This window comes from Candida jiufengensis (genome assembly GCF_024610255.1).
Source record: "Candida jiufengensis strain CBS 10846 chromosome Unknown scaffold7, whole genome shotgun sequence".
NCBI classification, from domain to species: domain Eukaryota; kingdom Fungi; phylum Ascomycota; class Pichiomycetes; order Serinales; family Debaryomycetaceae; genus Lodderomyces; species Lodderomyces jiufengensis.
Genome location: NW_026261556.1, coordinates 596399 through 620864, shown reverse-complemented (window position 1 = coordinate 620864; position 24466 = coordinate 596399). Strand labels below are relative to the sequence as shown.

General features: G+C 28.4%; 16 protein-coding genes across 16 annotated transcripts; 8 read left to right on the top strand and 8 right to left on the bottom strand. All coding sequences in view use genetic code 12, as the record gives it.

Moving 5' to 3' along the window:
- Positions 1 to 28: 28 nt before the first annotated feature.
- Positions 29 to 751, bottom strand: VPS22 (ESCRT-II subunit protein; the record flags this gene model as incomplete). The annotated part of the gene is made up of 1 exon (XM_051766855.1): positions 29 to 751. One exon carries the CDS (start codon positions 749 to 751, stop codon positions 29 to 31), a length of 723 nt encoding a protein of 240 aa, XP_051622107.1.
- Positions 752 to 1448: 697 nt separating this feature from the next.
- On the top strand, positions 1449 to 3395 carry KGF54_000892 (uncharacterized protein; the record flags this gene model as incomplete). Its single annotated transcript, XM_051766854.1, has 1 exon — positions 1449 to 3395. The coding sequence occupies one exon, from the start codon at positions 1449 to 1451 to the stop codon at positions 3393 to 3395; it is 1947 nt and encodes a 648-aa protein (XP_051622106.1).
- A 237-nt stretch (positions 3396 to 3632) lies between these two features.
- CTF8 (Ctf8p) lies at positions 3633 to 4106 on the bottom strand (the record flags this gene model as incomplete). Its single annotated transcript, XM_051766853.1, has 1 exon — positions 3633 to 4106. One exon carries the CDS (start codon positions 4104 to 4106, stop codon positions 3633 to 3635), a length of 474 nt encoding a protein of 157 aa, XP_051622105.1.
- A 1641-nt stretch (positions 4107 to 5747) lies between these two features.
- On the top strand, positions 5748 to 7247 carry KGF54_000890 (uncharacterized protein; the record flags this gene model as incomplete). Its single annotated transcript, XM_051766852.1, has 1 exon — positions 5748 to 7247. One exon carries the CDS (start codon positions 5748 to 5750, stop codon positions 7245 to 7247), a length of 1500 nt encoding a protein of 499 aa, XP_051622104.1.
- Positions 7248 to 7460: 213 nt separating this feature from the next.
- Positions 7461 to 9079, top strand: KGF54_000889 (BUD23; the record flags this gene model as incomplete). The annotated part of the gene is made up of 2 exons (XM_051766850.1): positions 7461 to 8241; positions 8634 to 9079. 2 exons carry the CDS (start codon positions 7461 to 7463, stop codon positions 9077 to 9079), a joined length of 1227 nt encoding a protein of 408 aa, XP_051622103.1.
- A 57-nt stretch (positions 9080 to 9136) lies between these two features.
- On the bottom strand, positions 9137 to 9427 carry KGF54_000888 (uncharacterized protein; the record flags this gene model as incomplete). The annotated part of the gene is made up of 1 exon (XM_051766849.1): positions 9137 to 9427. The coding sequence occupies one exon, from the start codon at positions 9425 to 9427 to the stop codon at positions 9137 to 9139; it is 291 nt and encodes a 96-aa protein (XP_051622102.1).
- A 781-nt stretch (positions 9428 to 10208) lies between these two features.
- Positions 10209 to 11234, bottom strand: CCW14 (Ccw14p; the record flags this gene model as incomplete). The annotated part of the gene is made up of 1 exon (XM_051766848.1): positions 10209 to 11234. One exon carries the CDS (start codon positions 11232 to 11234, stop codon positions 10209 to 10211), a length of 1026 nt encoding a protein of 341 aa, XP_051622101.1.
- Positions 11235 to 12287: 1053 nt separating this feature from the next.
- Positions 12288 to 12962, top strand: KGF54_000886 (uncharacterized protein; the record flags this gene model as incomplete). Its single annotated transcript, XM_051766847.1, has 1 exon — positions 12288 to 12962. One exon carries the CDS (start codon positions 12288 to 12290, stop codon positions 12960 to 12962), a length of 675 nt encoding a protein of 224 aa, XP_051622100.1.
- A 609-nt stretch (positions 12963 to 13571) lies between these two features.
- Positions 13572 to 15140, bottom strand: TRY3 (Try3p; the record flags this gene model as incomplete). Its single annotated transcript, XM_051766846.1, has 1 exon — positions 13572 to 15140. The coding sequence occupies one exon, from the start codon at positions 15138 to 15140 to the stop codon at positions 13572 to 13574; it is 1569 nt and encodes a 522-aa protein (XP_051622099.1).
- A 2139-nt stretch (positions 15141 to 17279) lies between these two features.
- Positions 17280 to 17810, top strand: KGF54_000884 (mitochondrial 54S ribosomal protein mL58; the record flags this gene model as incomplete). Its single annotated transcript, XM_051766845.1, has 1 exon — positions 17280 to 17810. One exon carries the CDS (start codon positions 17280 to 17282, stop codon positions 17808 to 17810), a length of 531 nt encoding a protein of 176 aa, XP_051622098.1.
- Positions 17811 to 18323: 513 nt separating this feature from the next.
- On the top strand, positions 18324 to 18820 carry KGF54_000883 (Sm-like protein; the record flags this gene model as incomplete). Its single annotated transcript, XM_051766844.1, has 3 exons — positions 18324 to 18335; positions 18397 to 18622; positions 18681 to 18820. The coding sequence occupies 3 exons, from the start codon at positions 18324 to 18326 to the stop codon at positions 18818 to 18820; spliced, it is 378 nt and encodes a 125-aa protein (XP_051622097.1).
- A 228-nt stretch (positions 18821 to 19048) lies between these two features.
- FUR1 (uracil phosphoribosyltransferase) lies at positions 19049 to 19705 on the top strand (the record flags this gene model as incomplete). The annotated part of the gene is made up of 1 exon (XM_051766843.1): positions 19049 to 19705. The coding sequence occupies one exon, from the start codon at positions 19049 to 19051 to the stop codon at positions 19703 to 19705; it is 657 nt and encodes a 218-aa protein (XP_051622096.1).
- A 12-nt stretch (positions 19706 to 19717) lies between these two features.
- Positions 19718 to 20962, bottom strand: ARP1 (actin-related protein 1; the record flags this gene model as incomplete). Its single annotated transcript, XM_051766842.1, has 1 exon — positions 19718 to 20962. One exon carries the CDS (start codon positions 20960 to 20962, stop codon positions 19718 to 19720), a length of 1245 nt encoding a protein of 414 aa, XP_051622095.1.
- A 125-nt stretch (positions 20963 to 21087) lies between these two features.
- On the top strand, positions 21088 to 21588 carry KGF54_000880 (uncharacterized protein; the record flags this gene model as incomplete). Its single annotated transcript, XM_051766841.1, has 1 exon — positions 21088 to 21588. One exon carries the CDS (start codon positions 21088 to 21090, stop codon positions 21586 to 21588), a length of 501 nt encoding a protein of 166 aa, XP_051622094.1.
- A 106-nt stretch (positions 21589 to 21694) lies between these two features.
- On the bottom strand, positions 21695 to 22813 carry QCR2 (ubiquinol--cytochrome-c reductase subunit 2; the record flags this gene model as incomplete). Its single annotated transcript, XM_051766839.1, has 1 exon — positions 21695 to 22813. The coding sequence occupies one exon, from the start codon at positions 22811 to 22813 to the stop codon at positions 21695 to 21697; it is 1119 nt and encodes a 372-aa protein (XP_051622093.1).
- Positions 22814 to 23098: 285 nt separating this feature from the next.
- KGF54_000878 (GPI-anchor transamidase subunit) lies at positions 23099 to 24382 on the bottom strand (the record flags this gene model as incomplete). The annotated part of the gene is made up of 1 exon (XM_051766838.1): positions 23099 to 24382. The coding sequence occupies one exon, from the start codon at positions 24380 to 24382 to the stop codon at positions 23099 to 23101; it is 1284 nt and encodes a 427-aa protein (XP_051622092.1).
- Between the last annotated feature and the right edge of the window lie 84 nt (positions 24383 to 24466).

Genomic DNA, 24466 nt, shown 5'->3' with positions numbered 1-24466 from the left:
TAGAAAAGAAAACCAAGAAAAAGGCAAATTAATGTGATATCCAAGAAGGTTCCCAATATTGCCATTCTTCACCACCTTGAGAATCAACCCATAAAAGTCCATTCATTATCATTTCATCAATTACATTTTTACATCTTATACCATCCCAACCAAAATTATCTTTAATTAATCTATGCGTAACAAACCCACCCATGAATCCACATAATTCGTAAATTTTAATTTGATCATTTGATAAATTTTCTATAGATGAAAATTTTAACCATTTTATATTATTTATAGTTATAATTTCATAATTTTTACCCATTGATTTTAATTTTGTTATTGATTTTTCAATATCTTTTAGTTCTATCTTTAGATTTAAATCTTTTGATATAGTTGATTCAAAAGACATTTTAAGTATTGATATTAATTCATTTAAATTGATTAATCCACCATTCAAATCTCTAGTTTCTTGACATACTTCAACAATTTTAATAGATAATCCAATCAAAAAATTATTATAATTTTCTTTTTGATTTGTAGTAGAATTAGAATAAATCAAAACATCTAAAGGGTCCATTCCAATCAGTTGACTTAATTCATTAAATTTTGATCTAAATTCAGGATTTTTTTGAATTTCTTCACCATTTTCATTAATAAAATTTATTAATACTGATCTTAAAATTTGTAGCTGGGTTGATAATTGATCTGAATGTTTTTGATTTAATTTCTCACCTAATTGTAGATATGCATCTCTATCTGAATGATTCATTTACTTACGATTCATTTAGTTTGGATATTTGGTCTGATACTTTAATCCATTGATGAATCTGATTAAGATAAAAAGCGCACGTTTAAAAAATTTACTAAATTTAAGTAGTAGCGGCTCAACGTAACGCGCACCTTTTTTAGTTTTTGTTCCATATTTATCAATTTACCCTTACAACCGCTTTTAGTGGTACTTTACTCGTAATCAATTGGTTTGAAGTGGTTTACCAAACCTGACAATTACTTTCATCTATAAGACTGACTAGTCGATTTTTCATTTCTCCTTGAATTTAATAGAATTGAAGTAATTCAACAATATGTCAAAAAAAAAAATTAGACATTAAAATAAATTTCAGACACTTCAAAAATAATTTAAAGTTTTTTAATCGGCTTTATCATAAAGTAAGTAAGTGGGGTTACAAATTTACTGATTTAAAACCGTGCGATTTTCAGTTGAAATTATCATAAGCTTCTTTTTCATTATTTATAATTTAACGGTTTTGAAAAAGAACTTTATTTCTCAAGTTTGACTTCTTTTATAAATCTTCTACTATAAATATCATCAAGCATCTTATATTCATTCATTTAATTCATTCAACTTACTTATAGACATTATATTTATAGATTCAAAATTTATTTTTACATTTAATTCATAATTCTACTATTTACTTTTCCAACTTTTATTTAATTTCACTTCAAAAATGACAGTTCCAGAAAAATATAATCCACCACCACCGCGAGAGATTAAAGTTAAATTCAATGGAGTAGCAGCTACTTTAGCAATACCTCATTCAATGGATAGTGATAATCCTTTTGAAGAAGAATTAGCACCTGTTACTCACAAAGCAGCTATTATATTACATGGTCAAGGAGGTCATAGAGATTATTGTTATCAAAAACAATTAGCTCATAGGTTAGCTAAAGAATTGGGGATTTTTAGTTTAAGAATTGATTTTAGAGGAAATGGAGATTCTGATGATAATGAAAATAAATTAGAAGGAAGACATTTAAATCAAGATGTTGCTGATATCCAATCTTCAGCTGAATTTTTAAGAGATGGATCTAAAAACGGATTGGATATTGATTTAACTATAAGTTCTATTATTTCTCATTCAAGAGGTGGAGTTGCAATGTTTTTATGGGCATTAGAACAAGATGAATTATTGAAAATGGGAGATTCTAATGCAATTATTGTACCTAATTTAATAAATTGTGCAGCAAGATATACTTCCAAAACTGTCTTGGAAAGGTATTCACATTTTGTTGATTATGATTATATATCAGATGTTGGATTTTATAGATATGGGAAACATATAAAGGGAGATTTAGCCGCAAGAGAAATTATAACATTATCTAAACCTGATTTTGCTAAATTAAGTGAATTATCAAGAGACATTTCAGTGTTGAGTATATATGGATTACATGATGAAATAATCCCAAAATATGATAGTGCAAATTTTGCAAATGCATTAAATAGAGGCCCCAAATCACATACTTTAAAATTAATCCCTGAGGCTGATCATAATTTTTATGGATTCCAAGAAATAGAACCAGACGATGATTTAGATGAAATTAACCCGTTACATTTACCTATTAAAAAGGGAAGAATTAATTATAATAGTTTAGTAGTGGATTATATTATTGAATTTCTATCTCCCGAGAATGAATTTGAAAGATTTCTTGTATCTACTGAAGTAGTTGGAAGTGTACCAAGGTGGAAAAATGTTGAAAAAGTGAGCAATTTTAGAGATATTGGTGGTTGGAGAATCTTGCATCCAACATTTGAATTAAAACCTACAGTCAAGAATCAAATATATTACGTTAAACCTAACGTTGCATTTAGGTGTGCAAACATTTCAGAATTAACTGATAATGGTTTAAAAACAATTGAGAAATTAGGTATAAAAGCAATATTTGATTTAAGATCAGATGGTGAAGTTTCAAAAGATGGGTACCCACCAAATTTATCTGAATATGGAATTACAAGGTATCATACACCAGTTTACGCTAATGATGATTATTCACCACAAGCTATAGCGTTAAGGTATACAAATTTAATGACATCTTGGTCAACTTATGTTCATGTTTATAAAGATATGTTTGAATTTGGTAAAGAAGCATTTAGAAGTATATTTTTATATATTTTGGAAGAAAATCAACCATTTTTGTTTCATTGTACCGCTGGTAAAGATCGTACTGGGGTATTTGGAATGATGTATTTGTTATTAGCTGGAGTTGATAAAAACACTTTATCAAAAGAATATGAATTAACTACCGTTGGTTTGAAACCAGAACATCCAATATTGAAAGAAAAATTCATCGAAGCAGTAAATAAAATTAGATCAAAATTTGGTAATGATGAAGAAGGGGACGCGTTAGAAAATATGATAAGTCAAGGAAGGAAAGATTGGAAAATAGAAGAAGATGGTTTCAAAAATTTAATAAGTTCAAGATACGAGGCTATGTTAGCTACTATACAATTATTTAATGAATTATATGGAAATATTGTTAATTATATGGAAGACATATTGGGTTTCTCTAAACAAGAAATTAAACAGATTTATGAAAATATTGTAACTTCTGATCCCAATAATGTTGGATTTGAGTTGAATACTCAGATTAAATGGGATCATAGAGCTAAAATTTAGGATAATTATTGACTTATATAGAATATAGAGACTTAAATTTATTATTTTTTACTAATTCAATATTATTATACATTGATGATACTGATACTCTTGAGTGTAGAATTTTCATATACTGAGATACGTATCGAAGAGAGGAGTTTAGACAAGTTCATTACTGATTTTTTCTGAAATTTCGAGGATGGTACGTTCTTTATATGCAAATTATTCATTAACAAAACTAAATCATATACAATTGAATTACATTATTGGTAAAGGACGTTGTTTAAAAATCATTTTAGCCCGTATAATATCAATCATCCGTATATCCTCATCAACATCCATACCATCACTATCACTATCATCATGTAGCTTTCTCGGTATTTTCAATATTCCCAAAGGTGTATCTAATTTAACTATATTACCAATTAATCGTTGACTTTTACCAATGAATAAAGTGACTTTTGATTCATCCTTTGAGTCGAACTCTAAATGACCGAATTTTATAGCTTCATATATTTTATCTACTGTTATGAAATTTGACATTTTGGCTTGATCTTCTGGTGATAATTCTTGGAGTGAACATGTAGGTTTATGTGATGGTAGGTTTAAATCTCCTTGAATTTCTAGTAGGGTTGATCCATATTTTGTTGATATTACGTTTGAGCTTGTTTGCGGTTCTGAGTCTTGTAGTAGTGTATGTACTGGTGAACAGTCTATATTTGCAATTGGCATTTGAATGTTGTATTTGTTACTTGATCTGATCTTTTGGTAAACTTATGTTAATGAAAAATAAATATTAAGACGCGATTTTGATACTGCACATAATAAATTTGTTTCATGATACTATATATAATAAATACTACTATTTTTGTTAATATATGATTCTACTAATTGAATTAGCCAAACCAGTGGAACTACAGAATCTGAGCAGTAAATCGTTTTAATAAAGGTCTCTCAATCTTCTGTTGTCCAACTCGTATTGATATATTTCTAGATTTTGTTCTTATTTTGAAGCCAATTTTGGTAATGACAATGTATCATCAAGAACATTACCCTGTTTATTGAATATATCTATGAATTGAGCTCAATAAAAATGGACAAGTATAGATGTCTATTTCTTCTTTGGAAACATTAAATTGCCCAACTTAATTTTTCTGACAAAAATAAACTGTACCTAAGTAATAGATGTTTACAAGTTCCTGCGTAAATATAGTCGATAAAAGCTCAGTTTCATAGTAAGTTTAGTCATAGTACTATAATATTAATCTGAACGAATTAATCTTGGGCCCTTTGAGGCATATTGTGACATTTTTCAAAAAAATTTTACTATATTTCTAAACAATAGAACAATTTAATCACCGTAACTCGCATAAAAATATATGCAAGTATCGGAGAACTAATGATATTTTGTTAAGAAGTTTTCACGTGAGAAAATTACTGATTATGAACCACAAACATTTGCAGAGTTCATCTCTCAAAGTGGTAAAGTCGAGTGAAATTGTTGATAAATGTTGAGACGGCAAATCATTTGGCAATTTAGATTGTCTATTGTTTTATCTGAAAAATTTTAAATTTTCAGGTATATCGATACAATTTCGTAGAAACAGGTCTTCACAACTGTAGAAAGATAGAATTAGACCATCAAGTTATATCCAAACGTTTGTTAGATCCGCATTCTACTTTATCTTAAATTGAATTGGAAAAATATAAACTTTATTGTTTCAAATTAAAGTTTGGACTGATAACGTTTTTTTATTTTTTTAATCTTAAAATAATTCAACCTTAACGTTTAAGCTCAAATAGTAAACACTCATGTGCAGTAGAAACCAACAGAAAGCTATTCGTTATTTGTTGGTTACATGAACATGAATCCAAACTGCAATTAAATATCGATTCATTTAATTAATAAATATCATGAATTTCCTAATTAGGTATATCAATTGAAAAAAAATATGTCACAATAAAACTAAAATTATACGATTATATTTTAAGTTATTTTAATTTTAGAAGTTATGCAATCGATGACTTTGCTTTAAAACAATGTTTATTCTACAATTTCAATTCTCATAGTTAGATGCTTTAATTCTTTTGGACTATCATTTACATTAAAAATTTCACAGTTATTTTGTTTTAAATTCCATATTATTTTTTTGCTTTTAATTGCATTTTTATTCATTCATTACATCAAGAAGTTTCCTAAAATTTTAAATCTTCATTCATTTATTTAATTTACATGTATTATTATTTTTTCAAACTTTGATTGTTTTTATACCCTTTATTAGTTATTCATTCGTTTATTCAACAAAAAGTAAAGACTTCAAAATCGTTTGCATTTCATTTCATAAAATTTTCAAATTCACATATCTACAACCAATGTCGGACTTTCCAAATCCTCATGAATACTCAGCCATTCATGGTTTAATGAGACTATTATCTTATCAAAATAACTATCCAGCTGATGGAACAGGATCTCATTATTTATCAGCTCAAGCAAGAAATCTAGTGGGGTCTCAAATTCCACCAATTATGGTTGATTATACTCAATCATTACAATATAATTTATTTGGTGATTATCCAACTTCAGCAGATATTGCACCATCTGCCATATTTACAACTTTTTTCACGATCGTTACTATTGCACATATTGCCATTTTTTTAATAAATTTTTCAAGAGGTCATTATTTTTGGCCACAACTAGGTTTTATATTTTATAATATATGTAGAGTTTTGGGGTTTGGATTAAGAATTCAATGGTCAAGAGATTTGACACAGACGGGGATTGGTATCACAAGTGAAGTTTTTTTAATTCTACCTACTGTTTTAATAGCAAGTTTTAATTTAATTTTAGCTCAAAGAATATTTACATGGAGACATCCTGTTGGAGGTTCAAGAAGATTATTTTGGTATCCAATGTTGACACTTTATGCTATTGTTGCTGGTGTTGTAGCAATGACTATTGTTGCATCAAGCGGTATAAATTTATATCTTTTGGGAGAACCAAACTATGCAAGATACAAGAAAGTAGTTCAAGCAAGCTCAATATTAATTATATTATATTCATTAACTTCTATCTCATTAATAGGATTAGCATTTTTTTTCAAACCAACAAGAAAAGATGAAAATTTATATACATATCAACCATGGTGGATTAAATCATTTTCACCATTTTATTTTGTTAAAAAAGGTGAACCTCAACAAGCGGCTATATCATTTATGAAAAGAAATCATAATCATAGACATGCGATTAGAGTTATCGCAGCTACTCATCATCACTACAAAATTGTTAAAGGATTAAGTAATGAAAGAGGTGATTTAACTCATAATGTTTCAATGTTGATAATATTTATAACTACAATTATAATTTTGACAAGTTCTATATTAAGATCTGTAGTTTGCTTTCAAGCAAGAATGAAGTATGATAGAGCACCAATTGGATCAGCAGTAATGATGTATGTTTGGTGGGGAGCTTTAGAAATTATTGTTAACATGTTATATTTAATCGGTAGAATAGATTTAAGATTCTATAGACCAGATAGATTACCAAAATCAGTAAGACAAATAGTAACAGCTGATCAATCATTATACCCATCAGAAATGGAAAGTGAAGAAGAAGAAAATGAGAAATTCGATAAACATGGTCAACGAATATCCTATGATGATACATTAAAGGGAGATGAATATGGTAATCAAGAAGATGATGAGAACGATGGTTTTTATTTCGAAGGAACTAATGGATTAAGTTATGATGATGATGAAGATAATGATCATGAAGGATTTGATTTTGATAATTCTTTAAAAAAGAAAAAGTTGACGAGGAAACCTCCTTATCCATATAATGAAAAAGAAGATGACGACTCCGAATTTCATTTTTAAGTAAAAGTTTATAGGTTTGATTTTAATAATGAATTTAATGAATAGAAAATGTATATACCAACAATCATTTTTATCTGTAGTTGCAAAATAGTTTAATGTTTCACGCATTTAAGTGCGCGTAAAAGAAACCATCATCTCTTTATGAGACACAAAATTTAAAAGAAGTAAATCAATTATTGAAACAACAAGCTAATTAAAAGACAACTACAAAATATGTCAAGACCAGAAGAATTAGCACCACCGGAAGTTTTTTACAATGACACAGAATCATTCAAATACACATCATCAACCCGTGTACAACATATACAGGCGAAAATGACACTTCGAGCACTAGAGTTATTAAATTTAGATTCAGACGAACCACATTTTATATTAGATTTAGGTTGTGGATCAGGTCTTTCGGGAGAAATATTAACAGAAGAAGGTTATAATTGGATAGGGATGGATATATCACCCAGTATGTTAGCAACAGGACTAGATAGAGATGTTGAAGGTGATTTATTTTTAGCAGATTTAGGAAATGGTATACCTTTTCGAGCAGGTACTTTTGATGCTGCTATATCTATATCAGCTATACAATGGCTATGTAATGCAGATACTTCCAACGTGGACCCAAAAAAAAGATTGTTGTTGTTTTTTAATACGTTATATGCATCATTAAAAAGAGGTGGGAAATTCGTTGCACAATTTTATCCACTGAATGATACCCAGATAGAAAATATAATGTCCAGTGCCAAAGTAGCTGGATTTGGAGGTGGATTAGTTATAGATGAACCAGAATCTAAAAAGAATAAAAAGTACTACTTGGTGTTAACTGCTGGTATAACTGAAAGAAATATAAATTTAAAAGGAGCTGAAATGGATGCACCTGAAGAAATAGGCAATAAGAGGAAAAAAAGGAAATTAATGGAATCTAGAAAAGAATTTATAAATAGAAAGAAAGAAACTATGAGACGTAGAGGTAGGATAGTGGCTGAAGATTCTAAATTTACTGGTAGGAAAAGAAAACCTCGTTTTTAATATTCGATTTTTTAATATAGCATAATTCTAATGTATAAACTAATGATGCAAGGTATGTAGATTTTATAAGTTGGTCTTTACATATCGGTTTGTACAATTCATCTGTTATGTAATTGAGCTCCATATTGTTTTTTTAATTTTGTACTGCGAAAAAAATCAACTTTAAAGTACATGAAAAATTTTGATTAACATAATCAATCACCAATAACCAACCTAGCCTCACAAATGTTCTCATCTATATCCAGATCCCTAGGGTTGAGATCAACTCAAATAACGACAGCAAGAGCTTTTCACTATTTAAGAAAACGTATGTTCATTCACCAAGAATTCTCAACAATATCAAATAAATACTAACTTTTAAAATAGCATTACCCACAGTATATGAACCATTACCCCCAAGAAGAAATGGGGAAAGCGCCATGAAATACATCCACAAACAACTTTTGGAAAAACACGATCCAACAGGCAAAAGAAGAGAATTAATAAATTACTCCAAGGGATTAAGAGCTGGAGATATAATAAAAGTAACATATTTAGATAGATCAGATGTAACTGGAAGAATAATAGCTATTAAAAGAGGTCAATTAAATTTAGGTTCTAATATCTTATTAAGAACTAAATTAAATAGAGTTGGATCTGAAATTAGAATACCCGTATATAATCCAAATATTAGAAATATTGAAGTATTATATAAGCCAAAAGAATATATGCCAAGAGCTGCTCATTATTATATTAGAGAGTCAAGAAGAGATGTTGACGATGTTGAGGCATTCGTTAGACGTCAACATGGTGGTGATAAAAAGAAGAAATAGATTGGGTGAAATCTGTAAATAGTTCTAAAATATATATTCTAATTTTTGAAGTATATATTATTCTTGTTGTTGTAGTAATTGATTTAATCTATTGGCTAGCTCATTTCCAAACTGATTCCTAAATGATGGACTTATGGCTTGCATTAATGATTCAAAAGTTTCATATATGATGTTATTCGAATTTTTAATTGACCAACCTTGATTATTTACTGTAACTTTTATTTTGTCACCTTCCTTCGTGGTTAAATCTAAATATCTGGCGTCTAAGTTCAAAGAACAATTGGTGAAGTATGTTGAGTATTCATTGTATATTGTAGTTAGTTCATGTTGTTGTTGTGAACTATTCATTAGCCATTAGTTAAGGAAAAGAAGTAAGCTCGTAAATTTAATATTAGATCAAAATTAAGAATCAACATAAAGAGATCAACACACTATAATAAGTATCGTCTCTAAAATTATACACGATTAATTTACCCGAGTAAATGTCAACTTCCCATTGAAGAATGGAAAATTTCCTACTTATTCAAATACAAAATGTAGTCACAACTGATTCCCAATGTCCCATATTAAAATGTCAACATCAGGCGCCCAGAAACGTGCTCCAACTTAACGGTTAATCTACGCTTACATTCACTTGTAAATCCTTCCTATAGCTTATCAATAGAGTAAAAATAAGTTATATTTTATACAAAGGGTGAATCTGCGATTGATGTTAAAGAAGAAGAAAAAGAGTTGAAAAAATTGTGAAAAAAAATTTCGTAAATATTTTGATTTAAAGACGAGAGAATCTGAAAAACTCGAAGTAACAACTGTAATTTAAAATAATCAGTTCAATAAATGTCAAAATCAAATGAGAAAATAATAACTCCAGATAAATTCATTGGATCAAACTTTCATATAAAATTAACAGATAATAGATTATTAGAAGGAATATTAATTGTAATTGATCCATTTGGGAACTTGTTAATATCAAATTGTTATGAAACCTCACAAGATAAATTTAATTCAAAGAACTTACATGTTAGAGAAATTGGATTAGTTAGTGTACCTAGAAATACTATTGAAAATATAAAAATAGATAAAAAGACTTATAGAAATATATTTGGATAGATGAAAACTTCAGTTGGAATTAGTTCATTGCTAATCTCTTGATGTGATTGGTATTATATTCATTTCTAAGTGATCTTTTAAATTTTGGAATTGATGGTTTGATTCTTTGAGATACTTGTGCAACGTTAAGGGATTTTGGAGGGGGTTGAATGGGCTGGATTTTACGGATTTTGTTGTGGTATAATTTATTACCTTTTGGTTGTAATGATTCCATAATTCTATTAGTTTTGAACAAAATCTTATTATTTAAATCTTTGAAGTTTTTATTCAAGTTGTTGTTGCCCAAATAATAATTTTGATGATGATGTTTTTGATTTGGGTTAGGCACTTGTTGAACTTTTACCCTTCTTATATTCCCAACTTTAGATTTATCACGCAAATTTGGTGGGACATTTATGGGTTTTCTAATAATTATAAAATCACCATTATTATCTAATGAATCAGTCTCTTCCCATTCAATTGGACGTTTTGAATCATAAATGTTTCTATCAATAGGGTCTTTAAACCATGGATCTGAATTAATATCATTGAATCTATCTTGTTGAGGAGCTGGTGGTTCTATCGGAGGTAGGTCAATTGGAGGTGGTGCAGGTAATGGTGGAGTAGGTAATGGAGGTTTATATTCATCTTGTGGTGGTGTTACTGGTTGTCGTTCTTCTTGTGGTGGTGGTGGTATTGGTTGTGGTGATGGAGGTAAAGGAGGTGGTTGATGTACATAAGGAGGATCTTTAACTTTTGGTAAATTTTCAATATAACCAGGTGGAGGATAAGTTGCAGGTTTTGGATAAGGATTTGTTATTGATGGTTTACCATGTTCTAAACATGTACCTAAAAAATGATCTCTTGCACTATTGAAAGTTCCATAGGGACAAATATCGATTAAACAACCAACAATTTGATCTTCTTTTAAACATATACAACCAATATTACTTAATTTAAATTCACAATTTGTTTTAGAAACTTCTGATATACAGCTTAAGAAACATGATGGTGGGATTGAATATGTATATTTAATAAATATTGCAATGAATAAAATCCATATCATTACTGACTGTTGTTAGATTTTCCAGGTTCCCAAATTGGTTGCAAAAAATAAAATTCATTTTGGTTGTAAAAAATGAAAATCTGGTTATAAAAAATTAATATACTGCAATATGTAATATTACTTAAATATATATGTATAAATATTAATTATATACAGTATTAAAGAATCTAGAATTCAATACTTGAAAATCTTAAATTTAATTTTTAAAAAGATTAACTACAAATGTAATTTGGCCCAACCGTTCCCACAGATAAACACCTTTTTGGTCCAACTTTATGGTAACAACGCGTACTAAGTTTTATAAAGTCCAACTTTACTTCTACTTATTCTATAATGTTCATTAGCTCAATTAATAAACTTTTATAATACGAACTAATACACAAAACCCTTGAAATATTTTCAAATTGTATTGTTTTCTTTTTTGGTAAACGTACAATTTATTAATTATTAATATTTTCTAATACTTGTCGTAAGACGTGTCTTATCTAAAATTATATGATCTTTCTTTATTGTATAAGGACTTACTTACTATTATTATTATGAAATTAGTAGGCGAGTTGAAAGAGTGAGTCTTTGACAGGCGTTATTTTAAAGGTTTTTTTGAGTTTAGTGTTTAAATTCATGTTACTTTTTAGTTAAACTATTATTATAATATTAGCTAGAATTAGTCTAAGAAAAAATCATTGAATAATTAATAGTTGAAAAAAAATCACTAGTTTTAAAATCAACAAACAAAACAAATAAATTAATTTTATATCAATTTTCAATACAGACCTAAATTTTTTTTTTCACATTATTTGATATTACAATAAAATACTTATTTAAAAATATAACTGATTGATAATATTTTGATTCAAGGCATATAATTCTCCACTCGTTATTATCCGTTAACATAAATAGTACAAAAACAAGCCACAAAATATATTTTTATTCGATACATAATCAAATAACATTGAAAAATCTATTTTTTCTTTATCAATAAAAAGTTTTTATCATAAATCAATCAAATATATTTACAAGAAACAATACAAATCTAAAACTCATAACCAATAAATGCAAGGCAGTTATAACAATAATGGTTTACCAAGACCATATTATATGAAACCATCATCAAAGAAAAAACATTCATCACCATATGAAAATTTAAAAGAACCAATTATATTTTTCAATTCTCCAAAAAGAAAATTAATGGGGTATATTTTCATGTTTTGTATATTCGGTCTCTTGATGTATTGGGTATCACAAGATTTAAAAGAAAAATCAGAAGTATTATATGAATTAGTACCATCAGAAGAACAATCATCATCATCAAATAATCTCAACAATAATAATCTAAATTCAAATTCAAATAACAAATATGATAAAGAGAGTAGTAATTTAAATAATATAGTAAAAGGAGTAGATAAGAATTCAAATAAAGATTCAGAAAATTTAGATTTAGCAGGAAATTTAGCATTAGGTTCAAATGGACAAAAGGGAGTAGGAATAGTTGAAGCTCCAAAAGGTGGAATTGCAAATGAAGGTCATATTGTAGGAAATAATGAAGAAGAATTAATTGGATCAGGAAAATCAAAACCAAAAGCAATGAAAGGTTATAAATTAGATACTAACAAGGGAAGTAATATAAATAATGATATAATAGATGATGAAACAGGAAATGGAATTGAAATTAATAAAGGTAAAACTCCTCAAGAATTAGCTCAACAAATACTTAAAGACACTCAATAAATCTTTTTAACTAAATTATACTACATATATATAATATAGGTTTGTACAAATTTTTAAATGTAAAAAAATTTTTTTTAAATTAATAAATATTTATGACAATTATAATATAGCTCTTTATTAACATCCCTTGGATTGCAAGAATGAACATCAGTCTTGAACCTGTTAACATCAAATTAGTTCAGTTCTACTTAACAAATTTGATACTAAAAATGACAAAAAAAAGGTCAAGCCCAAGAAAGGTCCGAGCGAGATTCGAACTCACGTTGCTAGAAATTCCAATTTATTAAAATCAGAATCTAGAGTGATGCCAGCTACACTACCGGACCAAATTTTTTGAGGCGAGAAAGACGGAAATTTGCAACTGTGCCAAATTGTTTATCAGAGAAAAAAATAGTGCTAGTTTGATTGCACCTTTAGAATATTGATCATCTGACTTCTTTTGGTGGTTGCAAATTTGTAAATTTTTTGATATATAACCTCATAAAGGAGTTTGGCAAATTCGAGTAGATCAATTATTGATCATTACTAGTCCAAAGAAACAACACTGGAATAAAGATATGATACAAAATAATAACAAAAATTAAATAAATAAATTAGATTTGTAAAAAACTATACAATTACACATTTATCATCACTATTCCCTTTCAAATCTCTATACCTTTCTTTATCTCTTTCCTTTAATTTTTCTCTAACTTCAATTGGAAAATATTTTTTCATTAATTCCATACTTTCTAAATCTAAATTACTTGAATCAGCTTCTAATATAGCATTTTCTTTTCTACACATTGGACAACTCATTTTATCTTGTTGTTTCATTTTAACTAAACAACGAACACAAAATAAATGATTACATGATAATCTTATTGGTTTATATGCAATTGACATACAAATTGGACATGAATAATCATCTAATTGTGGTATTAATTTTAAGACTGAATTTTGAATTATATAACATATTGATTGAGCTATTGATTTACCACTAACAAAAATATGGTCTGATGATATTAATTTGGGGTAAATGTTTTGAATACCTAAGGAAGTTTGTTTATCAAATTTTTTTAGGATTTTACGAAGTGCTTCTGTATTTATTGTTTGAAATTTTAACATCTTTAGTAAGTGGAAATTCATTGATATGAATTGATTAAATGTAACAATACTTGATTTTTTTTTAAATTGAGTTAATATACCTGATTTATTTACATTATTCATGAATTGATTTAAACTGGAAACTATTTGTTCGTTGTTTTTTTGTTTATAATTTAATTCATTATATTTGAAATATACTTCTGAATCTAAATAAATTTTGAATAATTCTCTCCATTTGTATAAATCAGCTTGTTTCATTTTTGAAAGATTCATATTTTCACTGATTTTGGTTATTTCTCCTATAATTTTATCTTCTTCTGTTTTTCTTAAATTGTCAAGTACGTTTAATTCTTCATCTAACATTTTAAAAAATTTTGAATCAGAATTAAGTATTATGTTGATTTCTCTTTTTTTAGTATGTGGTTCTTCTATGTTTAATTTTTCTAATCTTTTTTCAATACTTATAGAATTTTCATCTGTATTTAATTTTAAAGGAGTTGGCACTGCTGTTAGCTCTGCTTGTGGTTGTTGCGATTGTTGTTGTACTTCTGGTGAAGAAGTTGGTGAAGTGATTGGATCCAAGGGTGGAGATGTAGATGCTTTCATTGGTGGTGATAAAGAACCTTCTCTACTTGAAACAACTTTGATTTCACCATCATTTTGTTCTTTTAATTCAATAATTTTCTCATCATTATTATCATCACTAGAACTATTATCTTCATTCAAAAGTCCTTCAATTTTATTTTTCACTTCTTGACATATTTTATTAATATTATCATTTGTAATATTTTTATCATCACTAAAATCCAAAATAATCTTTAGTATAGGTATAATATCATGAGAATTTAAAGAAGCTTTATGTAAAGTATATTGTGCCACTATAGGATTATTTGTATTTGTATCATCAATATCAATTTCTTTATCATTAATTAATAATTTTAATTTATTTTGTTCTAATCCTAAAAATTTTAATTCATTTACAACTTTATTTATACATTTTTTAAGGGATTTATACTGGATTGCTGCTTCTACCCATTCTTCTGGAATGTCTTCATCTATCAATGATCGTTCTAATGTTTTAGCAAATTTCATCTTTGATTTCTTAGATAATGATTGTTTAGATGAGTCAAGTTAATGAAATTTAAAGTTGAGATAATTCACCAAATTAATGACTTAAAAACGAATGTTGTATAGCAAATAAATGTATCTTTGTTTGATTAGTTACTATATCATAGTCTTAAGTAATATTGGTGAAAAGTATATATATTTTAGCTGGTAGTAGATTAATTTGACAGATTGAAATATTATTTAATGATAATTATTTTATTTTTTTAATTAAATTAAAATTTTTTATTTTTTTTATTTTTTATTATTTTTAATTTTTAAAAAATTTCTTTTTTATTTTCATTAAATTTATTAAATTTGATTTGCCATTCTAATTAGTTTTAAAGTTTGATTCTGAATGATATACCAAAAATATGTAGAAGAAGTGACTATGAGTTACTGAATGATCAATATGTATTACTATTACTAAGTTTTTAACGAAGACACAATATTTGTCTAAGATAATGCTCATAATATATAGGGCTGAAACAATATTTATAATTTCTCGGAGAAAAAAGAGCTTTGAGAATTTTAATCTATTGTTTATTTTATCACGATGAAGTAGTAATACACGTGCAGGTTTTTACTTCAGCTATTCTCAAAACAGTAAAAGAGATTACAATATCAGCAAGGTTTGATGACTATGTTTCACGAGCGTCTCTAAAAGGTCGTATATATTGTTCTTAGCCTTGTGAAGTACATCAATTTATTCATCTCGTAAAAGTATATGGTTTTGTACTTTGTTTTAATTAATTTGTGGAGAATTTTTAAATTTTTTTTCTTGTCATTTTTGAAGTTTTTAAAATAGTTAGATCCATTAGTTTTCGTATAATCTTCAATTGACTACTCTTTATGCCTTATACCTAAATAATTTTGATAGTATTTGAGATTGACGAGACAGCTAAAAGAACAGCTTTTAGGTAAAAGCATACTACGCTTGTAATTATTCAGGAAGTAATTTTTCTAACGAATTTTGTTGCAAAAAGTTGCAAAATTCATAATAGAAAACTTTAAGAATTATATTTTCAGAACAACCTGACACAATCTGTATATTGAAATGATTGAAACGGCATGACTAGACTGATCTTAGATAAGTGAAAAAAAAAACAAAAACATTATGAAAATCTTTTTGTAAAAAAAAAGACTTTCAAGATACTCCCTTGCGGGGAATCGAACCCCGATCTGCTCGGAACTTACAACACTAGAAAATATTGAAAGCGAACCGTGATAGCCATTACACTACAAAGGATGTGAATTGGAAATGAAACATATAAAATATCTCCCTTGCGGGGAATCGAACCCCGATCTGCTCGGTGAAAGCGAACCGTGATAGCCATTACACTACAAAGGATATTTCTGAGCAAAAAATTGGCTTGGTTTAAACAGTATCATAAAGCCTGGATTAATCTCTCCTATTTACTTTGTGCAATTTTGTTATAATTTTGGACGGAACTGTAATAAAAATGTGGTCCGTATCAATATAAAATATTTCCTATTTTGAAAATGAACCAAGCTACTTATCCATGCCTGTAAGAGCTAGAATTCACCTCTCTTAAGGATCTCCACTTGCTGCAATTAGACAAGTGCGAGCTCAGACTATAATATACTAAATACATTTTCGCAACGTCAATCTAATTCTACTAGTCACACTTTGTCCTTCCCAACCTAAGGCTTAGACAAATTAGCATCGTATCATAATTGATAATGGTCACGTATATTTTTTTGAAGTTGAGCTAGTTAGAGCACTAGCTGGTTTCTTGAATATGATCTACTAAATCATACCTTCCTTTTTTACACTCTTGAATCAGGAGAAAAACATGAGATCGATTGTCGAAGCGCGTGCAAAAAGCATTTAAGTTTGATAAATCGAAGAACCAAAGACGAGCTAGTAAGATACTCAATGCCACATTAGTCTTCAAAACCTTAAAACATTGGCTGCAAAATGAGAGGATTTGATACAAAATATATTTTCTGTATTGTTAGCACACGACGAAACAAAAAAAAATTATTTTGAGTGAAAAACTTTTCAGATTGATTCTATTTAGTATCGGTCTACTAGATTATCATTAATTCATCCACTTATTTATCTACTATCATAATCACTCACAACCAAATCACAACACCACAATGATAAGGCAGTCCATACGTAGAATACACAATAGTCTAAAAGATATACCATACGAACCAATACCCAAAAACAAATATAATTCCAAAAGATCAGGATTCAATTTCAAACCTAAAACTCAAGAAGGTCTAGTATATAACCCACCAGCAGCAATAATAAAACCATCAATGCAAACCCCATATATTTTTCTTCCACCAAATGATCCAAGAAGAGAATTAGCAAAACAACAAAAAATATCTCATGATATAATATTGGATATGCCAATCATAAGACAATTTAAAGCATCAAATGAAAGAGAATACAATATAACGTCAGAAACTATAGAGAAAATAAAAGCATTAAGATCTGAAGATCCTCAAAAATGGAATTTTAAAGAATTAAGTAAAAAATTTAATATTGAATTACCAAAACTTGTATATTTTTTCAAAACTGAGTTATCGAAACAGAAGAAATTCAAGAATGAAATAAACGTACCTAAATTTATAACAGATAGACAAAAGAGAAAGCAAATGTGGATGAGAAATGAGTATTAAGATAAATAAATAAAAGGGGTTGGTGTATAAACGAAAATTGATTGAGGCACAGAGTATAAAGTACTAAGATGTTACCGGATACGAAATAGGTAACACCAGCTTTTCACAATTTGTACATATTGCATATAGAACACAACATTGTAAATATTACATACAACATTGGAAATTGGAAAAATTGTAGATACTGTTGAGAATTATATAGCTTCTCTAGACTGCAAAATTCGATGAAACTTTTGATTAAAATCCTTGAGCAAAAATTGGTTTTGTGCTATTCGAATTCAGCAACAGGTAGGAATAAATTCAACGGCTAAACATAGAATATATCATTTTAAAAATATCAGTTTAGCCTGAGTTGTGGATAACGTTTGAATCAAGGAATCCTGAAACATTCAAACCTAGTGAAAAAATTCTGCTACCAAAATATTTCAGGACGGAAAGAGAAAAAAAAATAGTGGTAAACTTTAGTTTCAATTATCAACATACTAATATCGTATACATCATAATAACACAACCATGTCAGAAGGAGTATGTATAGCATTGAATAGGCCGGTTTTGAATTGATTGAGTACTAACTTGATTGCTTTAGAACGATAATAGGAAACACAATCAAAAACAGAATAGACGAAGAAATCAAAATCAAGATAGACCTAAATCAGAAGGTCCAAAAAGAGAAGCTATATTAGATTTAAATAAATATAAAGATCAAGAAATAAGAGTAAGGTTTGTTGGAGGTAGACAAGTAACAGGTATATTGAAAGGGTTCGATCAATTGATGAATTTGGTGTTGGAAGATGTTAAAGAACAAATAAGAGGTATGTAATTCCACTCAAGAAATATATTTAAAATTTAATACTAACGTTGTACTTTTAGATCCAGAAGATGAAGATGTATTGACTGATAAAACAAGAGATTTGGGGTTGGTTGTTGTAAGATGTACGAGTCTATTGACTATATCACCGGTAAATGGTAGTGAAATAATTGACAATCCATTTGTACAAGAAGATCAGTAGGTAATAAATGTTTGAATTAATTGTATTCATTAGTGTTATATGAAATAAATCTTAGAGATCTTAGATTTGATTGTAGATTGATTGTAGAACAATTTCAGTATAAGCCGTTCCATCACTCCGTTCGCGATGAATTAATCGACCGAAAAAAAATTATTTTTTATCTTTTAATCAGATTCTATATAATAAAATATTTCTTATCTTACAAAGAACGATTGCAAATCAATTAAAATGTCAGTTAGTCAAGAAGTCAATAACAATGTTATATTATTACCACAAACAAATCAATTAATTGGACTTTATAGTATAATTCGAGATCAACAAACAAAAAGAGGTGATTTTGTTTTTTATTCAGATAGAATTATAAGATTATTAGTTGAGGAAGGGTTAAATCAGTTACCAGTTGAAAACTGTATAATAGAATGTCATGGAGGTCATAAATATAATGGATATAAATTCTTGGGTAAAATTTGTGGAGTATCAATAGTAAGAGCAGGAGAATCTATGGAAATGGGGTTGAGAGATTGTTGTAGATCAGTTAGAATTGGGAAAATATTAATTCAAAGAGATGAAGAAACTGCTTTACCAAAACTATTTTATGAAAAATTACCTGAAGACATAAGTGAAAGATATGTGTTTTTATTAGATCCAATGTTAGCAACTGGTGGATCTGCAATTATGGCAGTTGAAGTTTTATTATCAAGAGGTGTTAGAATGGACAGGATATTCTTTTTGAACTTGTTGGCAGCTCCTGAAGGTATAAAAGCTTTTCATGATAAATTTCCTCAAGTTAAAATTATAACTGGTGGAATTGATGAAAAACTAGATGATGATAAATTTATTGTACCTGGTTTAGGCGATTTTGGAGATAGATATTATTGTATTTGAATGAGGACTTTTCTATAAACATTTCTTATGTATTATCTCAGGATTTTCACGATATTCTGCTGAAGTTACCCACATTTTTTTAAATGTAGATAAACCTGCTAAAATTGAACCTCCAATCCATGTTGAATATTTTCTTTCTGGTGGTGCGTAGATTTTAACTTTCATTTTGGTGTTATAAGTGTCATTGTTGCTAGTGTTCCATATAGATTTACTTGATTCATTGGTATCTTGTAAATCTTTTAATTCTTTTAGAAGTCTATCTCCGAAATTCTTTAGTAGAGTATTACCACCTGATAGTAATATGTTTTGATATAATATTGGTCTCAAATCAAGATCTGTTTTAGCTATAGCTAATGAAGTTAATTCATGAATGCCTTGACTTTCATCTCCAATCAATTGTGGATTAAATAAAATTTCTGGGGCTCTAAATCTTTCCACACCTAATTTCAATTCATGACCATCAGGTAATTTATAACTTGCAAAAATTTCACTTTTACCATTGCTTTTTCTCAAATAATGAGCTCCATATAGTTTTTCATCTTTTATTGGATCTTTTGATATAAAACAACATTGTTCTTTAACTAATCTAACAATTTCCATTTCTGAACTACTTTGCAATGCAACTCCTGAAACTCGCCGTATGTTGAAAGACAAATTTGATGTGACATCTCTACCTGCAATATCAATTCTTTTTATGGAGGAAGGTAGTGAAAACCCTTCATATACAGGAACAACATGGCTAACTCCATCTCCACTATCTATTACAACTCCTGTAGTTCTTCCTGATGCATATAATGCTAGAACAGCTTGAATTGATAAATACAAACACGGAATGTTAAACTGTTCAAACATAATCTGACACATTTTATCTCTATTTGATTTTGGATTTAATGGAGCTTCAGTTATTAGTAAAGGATGTTCAGAAGGTTGGATTTTTAAATCTTGTTCAAACATATGATACCATAATTTTTCCATATCTGACCAATTTGTGACAATTCCATTTTCTATGGGATATGATAATCTTAGTAGACCTCTATTATTTTGGGCAGCATCTCCAATGAAAATATCTGAATCTGATGATGATGAAATTGATCCTTTTGTTGATGAAATTAAAGAACCTGCCATTAATTTTTGATATTTTGGTCTTCCAATAATTGCTGATGCATATGTTTTCGGTTTTTCTTCACCAGCAAAACCAGCTTTTAAGTTTCCAGATCCATTATCAACTACTACTGGTTGATTATATAACGTGTCCATTGAACATTTAATTTGGATTGATCTGATTTAATTAAGTGGTACGCGTAAAATATGGATAAAAAAAAAGTAAACAAAAGATTTAGTTGATCTGACTTTCCTTGATCAACAAATAGTTAACCTCAACAATGACTAGTTTGGGTTCATTATCAGCAAATCAAAAGACACAAATAAGAAATGCTTTTACATTAATAGATGGAGAATCAAGAGATTCACTAATAACGAAAGAAGATCTTAAAAATATATATTCATCAATTGATTTAAAACAACCAACAGATTCGCAACTTACAAAAATGTTAACAATAGATAATAAAGATTGTTCAAAGAAAGGTATAACGTTTGCCCAGTTCTCAAATATACTTGCAAAGGAATTCTCTTTTATTGAAGAAAAATCAGTGATATATGATTCTTTAAAAGTTTTTGCTAATGATGACAAACTTGATAATGGAGATGATTTACAAGTTGATTTAAATGAACTAAAAGATTCATGTTGTTCAATTACGTTACCAGAAAATAAGAAATTATCACGATCGTCGTTTGATACACTAGTTAAAGGATTTACACTGCAAACAATGGATGGAAAAAAAGTATTTTTAGCATCCAAATGGATAGAAGCATATATCGATTAAAATGTACGAATGTTAATGAAAGGGTGATTCAATCCTCTAATAAATTCTTTTGATCAAATTATATATGTATTATAGTTTTATGTAAAAAATTTGATATTTAAATTATTTACAAATCAGAAGCAAAAGGTAATACATTTAAATCACCAACTGCAACGTAGTTGAAATCTTTTATTGGAGCTGAGGAGGCTTGAACTTTAATGTCTAATGGTTTTGATAATGAAGATTGTAATGCAACAGATAATTCTGCATATTTAACTGAATTTTGTAAATCAGTTGAAGAAACTGAATCAGCAACTTTTTTAGCTTGTTTAATACCTTCAGCTACTTCACTTGCTTTACCAGTTACTGATATAACAAACAAACCAGCTTCTTTATGTTTATGTAATTGTGATGTAGCACCTGGAATCTTAGATAATGGACCAACTATAGTTGGTAATTTATGTGTACCAATTGCTGCTGCTAATGTTAAATATTTACCAAAATCAGCTGGTTTAACTGGAATACCAATCAATGCTGTTGATGCACCAGTAGCTGGTATTCTAGCTTCTTGATTTTTATAAAATGTAGTTGGAACAGTGGCATCTTTTGTACCTTTTGGTAAATAACAGAAAGCTGATTCTTCAACAAATTTAGTTAAATCAGCTTCATCTGCACCTTCTGAATGTATAGTTATATTTTCCCCAGTAAAATGATCTTGAGCAAATTGAGCTAATTCGTCTACTTCAATTGGAGTTGATTCGTTATAATATAATGGATTACCTAAACCTTTTCTAAAAGTAATTTCATGTAATTTATCTACACCTGCAAAATGTGAATTTGAATGAGCATATTGAGCTTCATATTTGGCAGCTGGTAACACAACTTCTTCAAACTCATGACGAGTATATCTTGTATTTGATAAAACATTTCCTAATTCTTCAACATAATATGGTAAATCTTGTTTTAAGAATTTAGTTTCTAAAACTAAACCATCTCTTGTTGGTTTTGCTGAAAAATCTCCACCCAATAATTCTGATTCTCTTGTAAAACGTAAAGCTGATTTATTTCCATTACTTAAAAATGCAAATTTAGATAATAAATGTGATGTACCAAGTTTACCGTTTTTAGCACCTGCATTATCAATTACAACTGCTAATTTAGTCAATTCGTTGACTGAATCTTTTGCTGTAATTTTGATGGCATTAGGTATGGTGCTGTAAGCACGAATTGAAGAACGAGACAACATTGTGAATATGTAATTATGTGATGGGATGGTTTTCAATTAGGTTGTCTTTTAATTATATAAGATTGAAAAATTACTTTCTCTCATACACTAGGAAAAAAAAAGTATAAAATTATAAATTCTCATTTGTTGATTGGAGCATGAGAGAGTCACGTGATTTGATTTAGCTTAAGAAGATAGAGTAGACTTCCATGAAACTAATTGTACAAGGCAAGTTAGAGTAATATACATGTCAATTGATGATTTTGTGAAGTATGCATCACTTACTTAATTCTATTTACATTAATTTTATAGTTGTGCCAAAGTTGTTTGTTTTAATTCTGTATCGGATAAATTATTTTCAACACCATAATCAACAATCAATTGAGCCCAAATTAATTCCATTAATATTAAAATATGAACTCCACCCCAAATGAGATTTATACTATAAAAGAAATTTGAGTTACCATTACCTAAAACAATCCAGCAATAATAAAAAATAGGTGAAAGTATTAATGAAATTATTAATGTCATTCCTGATATAAACAAAAGTTTACAATGAGCTAAAATAGTATCTTTGAACATTGGTAAGATTGATAAAACAAGACCTAAATCTCCTATAGTTGGGTATGATTTTGTGAATGAAATCCATAACATTGATAAAATAATTGATAAAAATGAATCTCCCAATTTTGGACTTTTACTATATTCAAATAGTCTCAATGTTATTGGTATGATAAAAACGACTGAATAAAGATTAAACATGCCGGTATAAAACGGTGTGAAGAATTCAAACATTTCGGTGAACAAGTACCACCATAAACCCACGTTTGGTGTGATTTTTTTAAACAATATTACTGTCAAGTAGCATTTATCAATAAATAACCATGACCCCGTGCATGCATATGAAGCAAAGCCCAAAACTGCTAGAAAAGTCAAGAAAGCACTTATATTGACTGTGAAAAATTTAATCGTATCTCTTGAAGACAATGCATATGCTAACCCAAGTATTGAAGGTAATAGATAAAGTGAATGGAAAGAAAGATAAGTTGCAATTGCTAATGATATCATTGATCTAAGTACTCTTTTTTCTTTTGTTATTTGAACTATTGATTCAATTGTGAAAAACCATGTAAATACAATTGTTGAATAACTCAAATTTGTCAATAATATTAAAGGATTGAATAAATAGAAACACGCAATCAAGTCATCGTTAAACCCAAGGTACTTTTTGCTCGCTCCTGACTTTTTTGATCTGTAATGATTGTACCATTGATTGATTTTGACCAAATTTGCAGCTATTAACAAGTCAGTGATTGTATAAAGCAAAGCAAACCAAACATGTGAATAAGGCAATGAGTCAAAAAATGATAATAGTATAACTAATAAAGGAGGATGATGATTTACCCCACCATCATATAAATTAATATTATGATCTAAAAAATAAAATGCTTCTAGTAATGCTTTAAACGAGGTGATTGGAGTTGATAGTTCTGTTGATGATGATAAAATTGGTACTAATGAAGGTACTGAAACAGGTAGTAGAAATCTTATTAGACCCCCTATTACGAAAACTTGAGTTATTTTACTCATCTTTTGGTGAATGTTCTTGATAAGTTTGAATCTTTGATTTTTGACGTGTTGTTTACATTAAATTTGAAAGAAAAAAATTGAAAT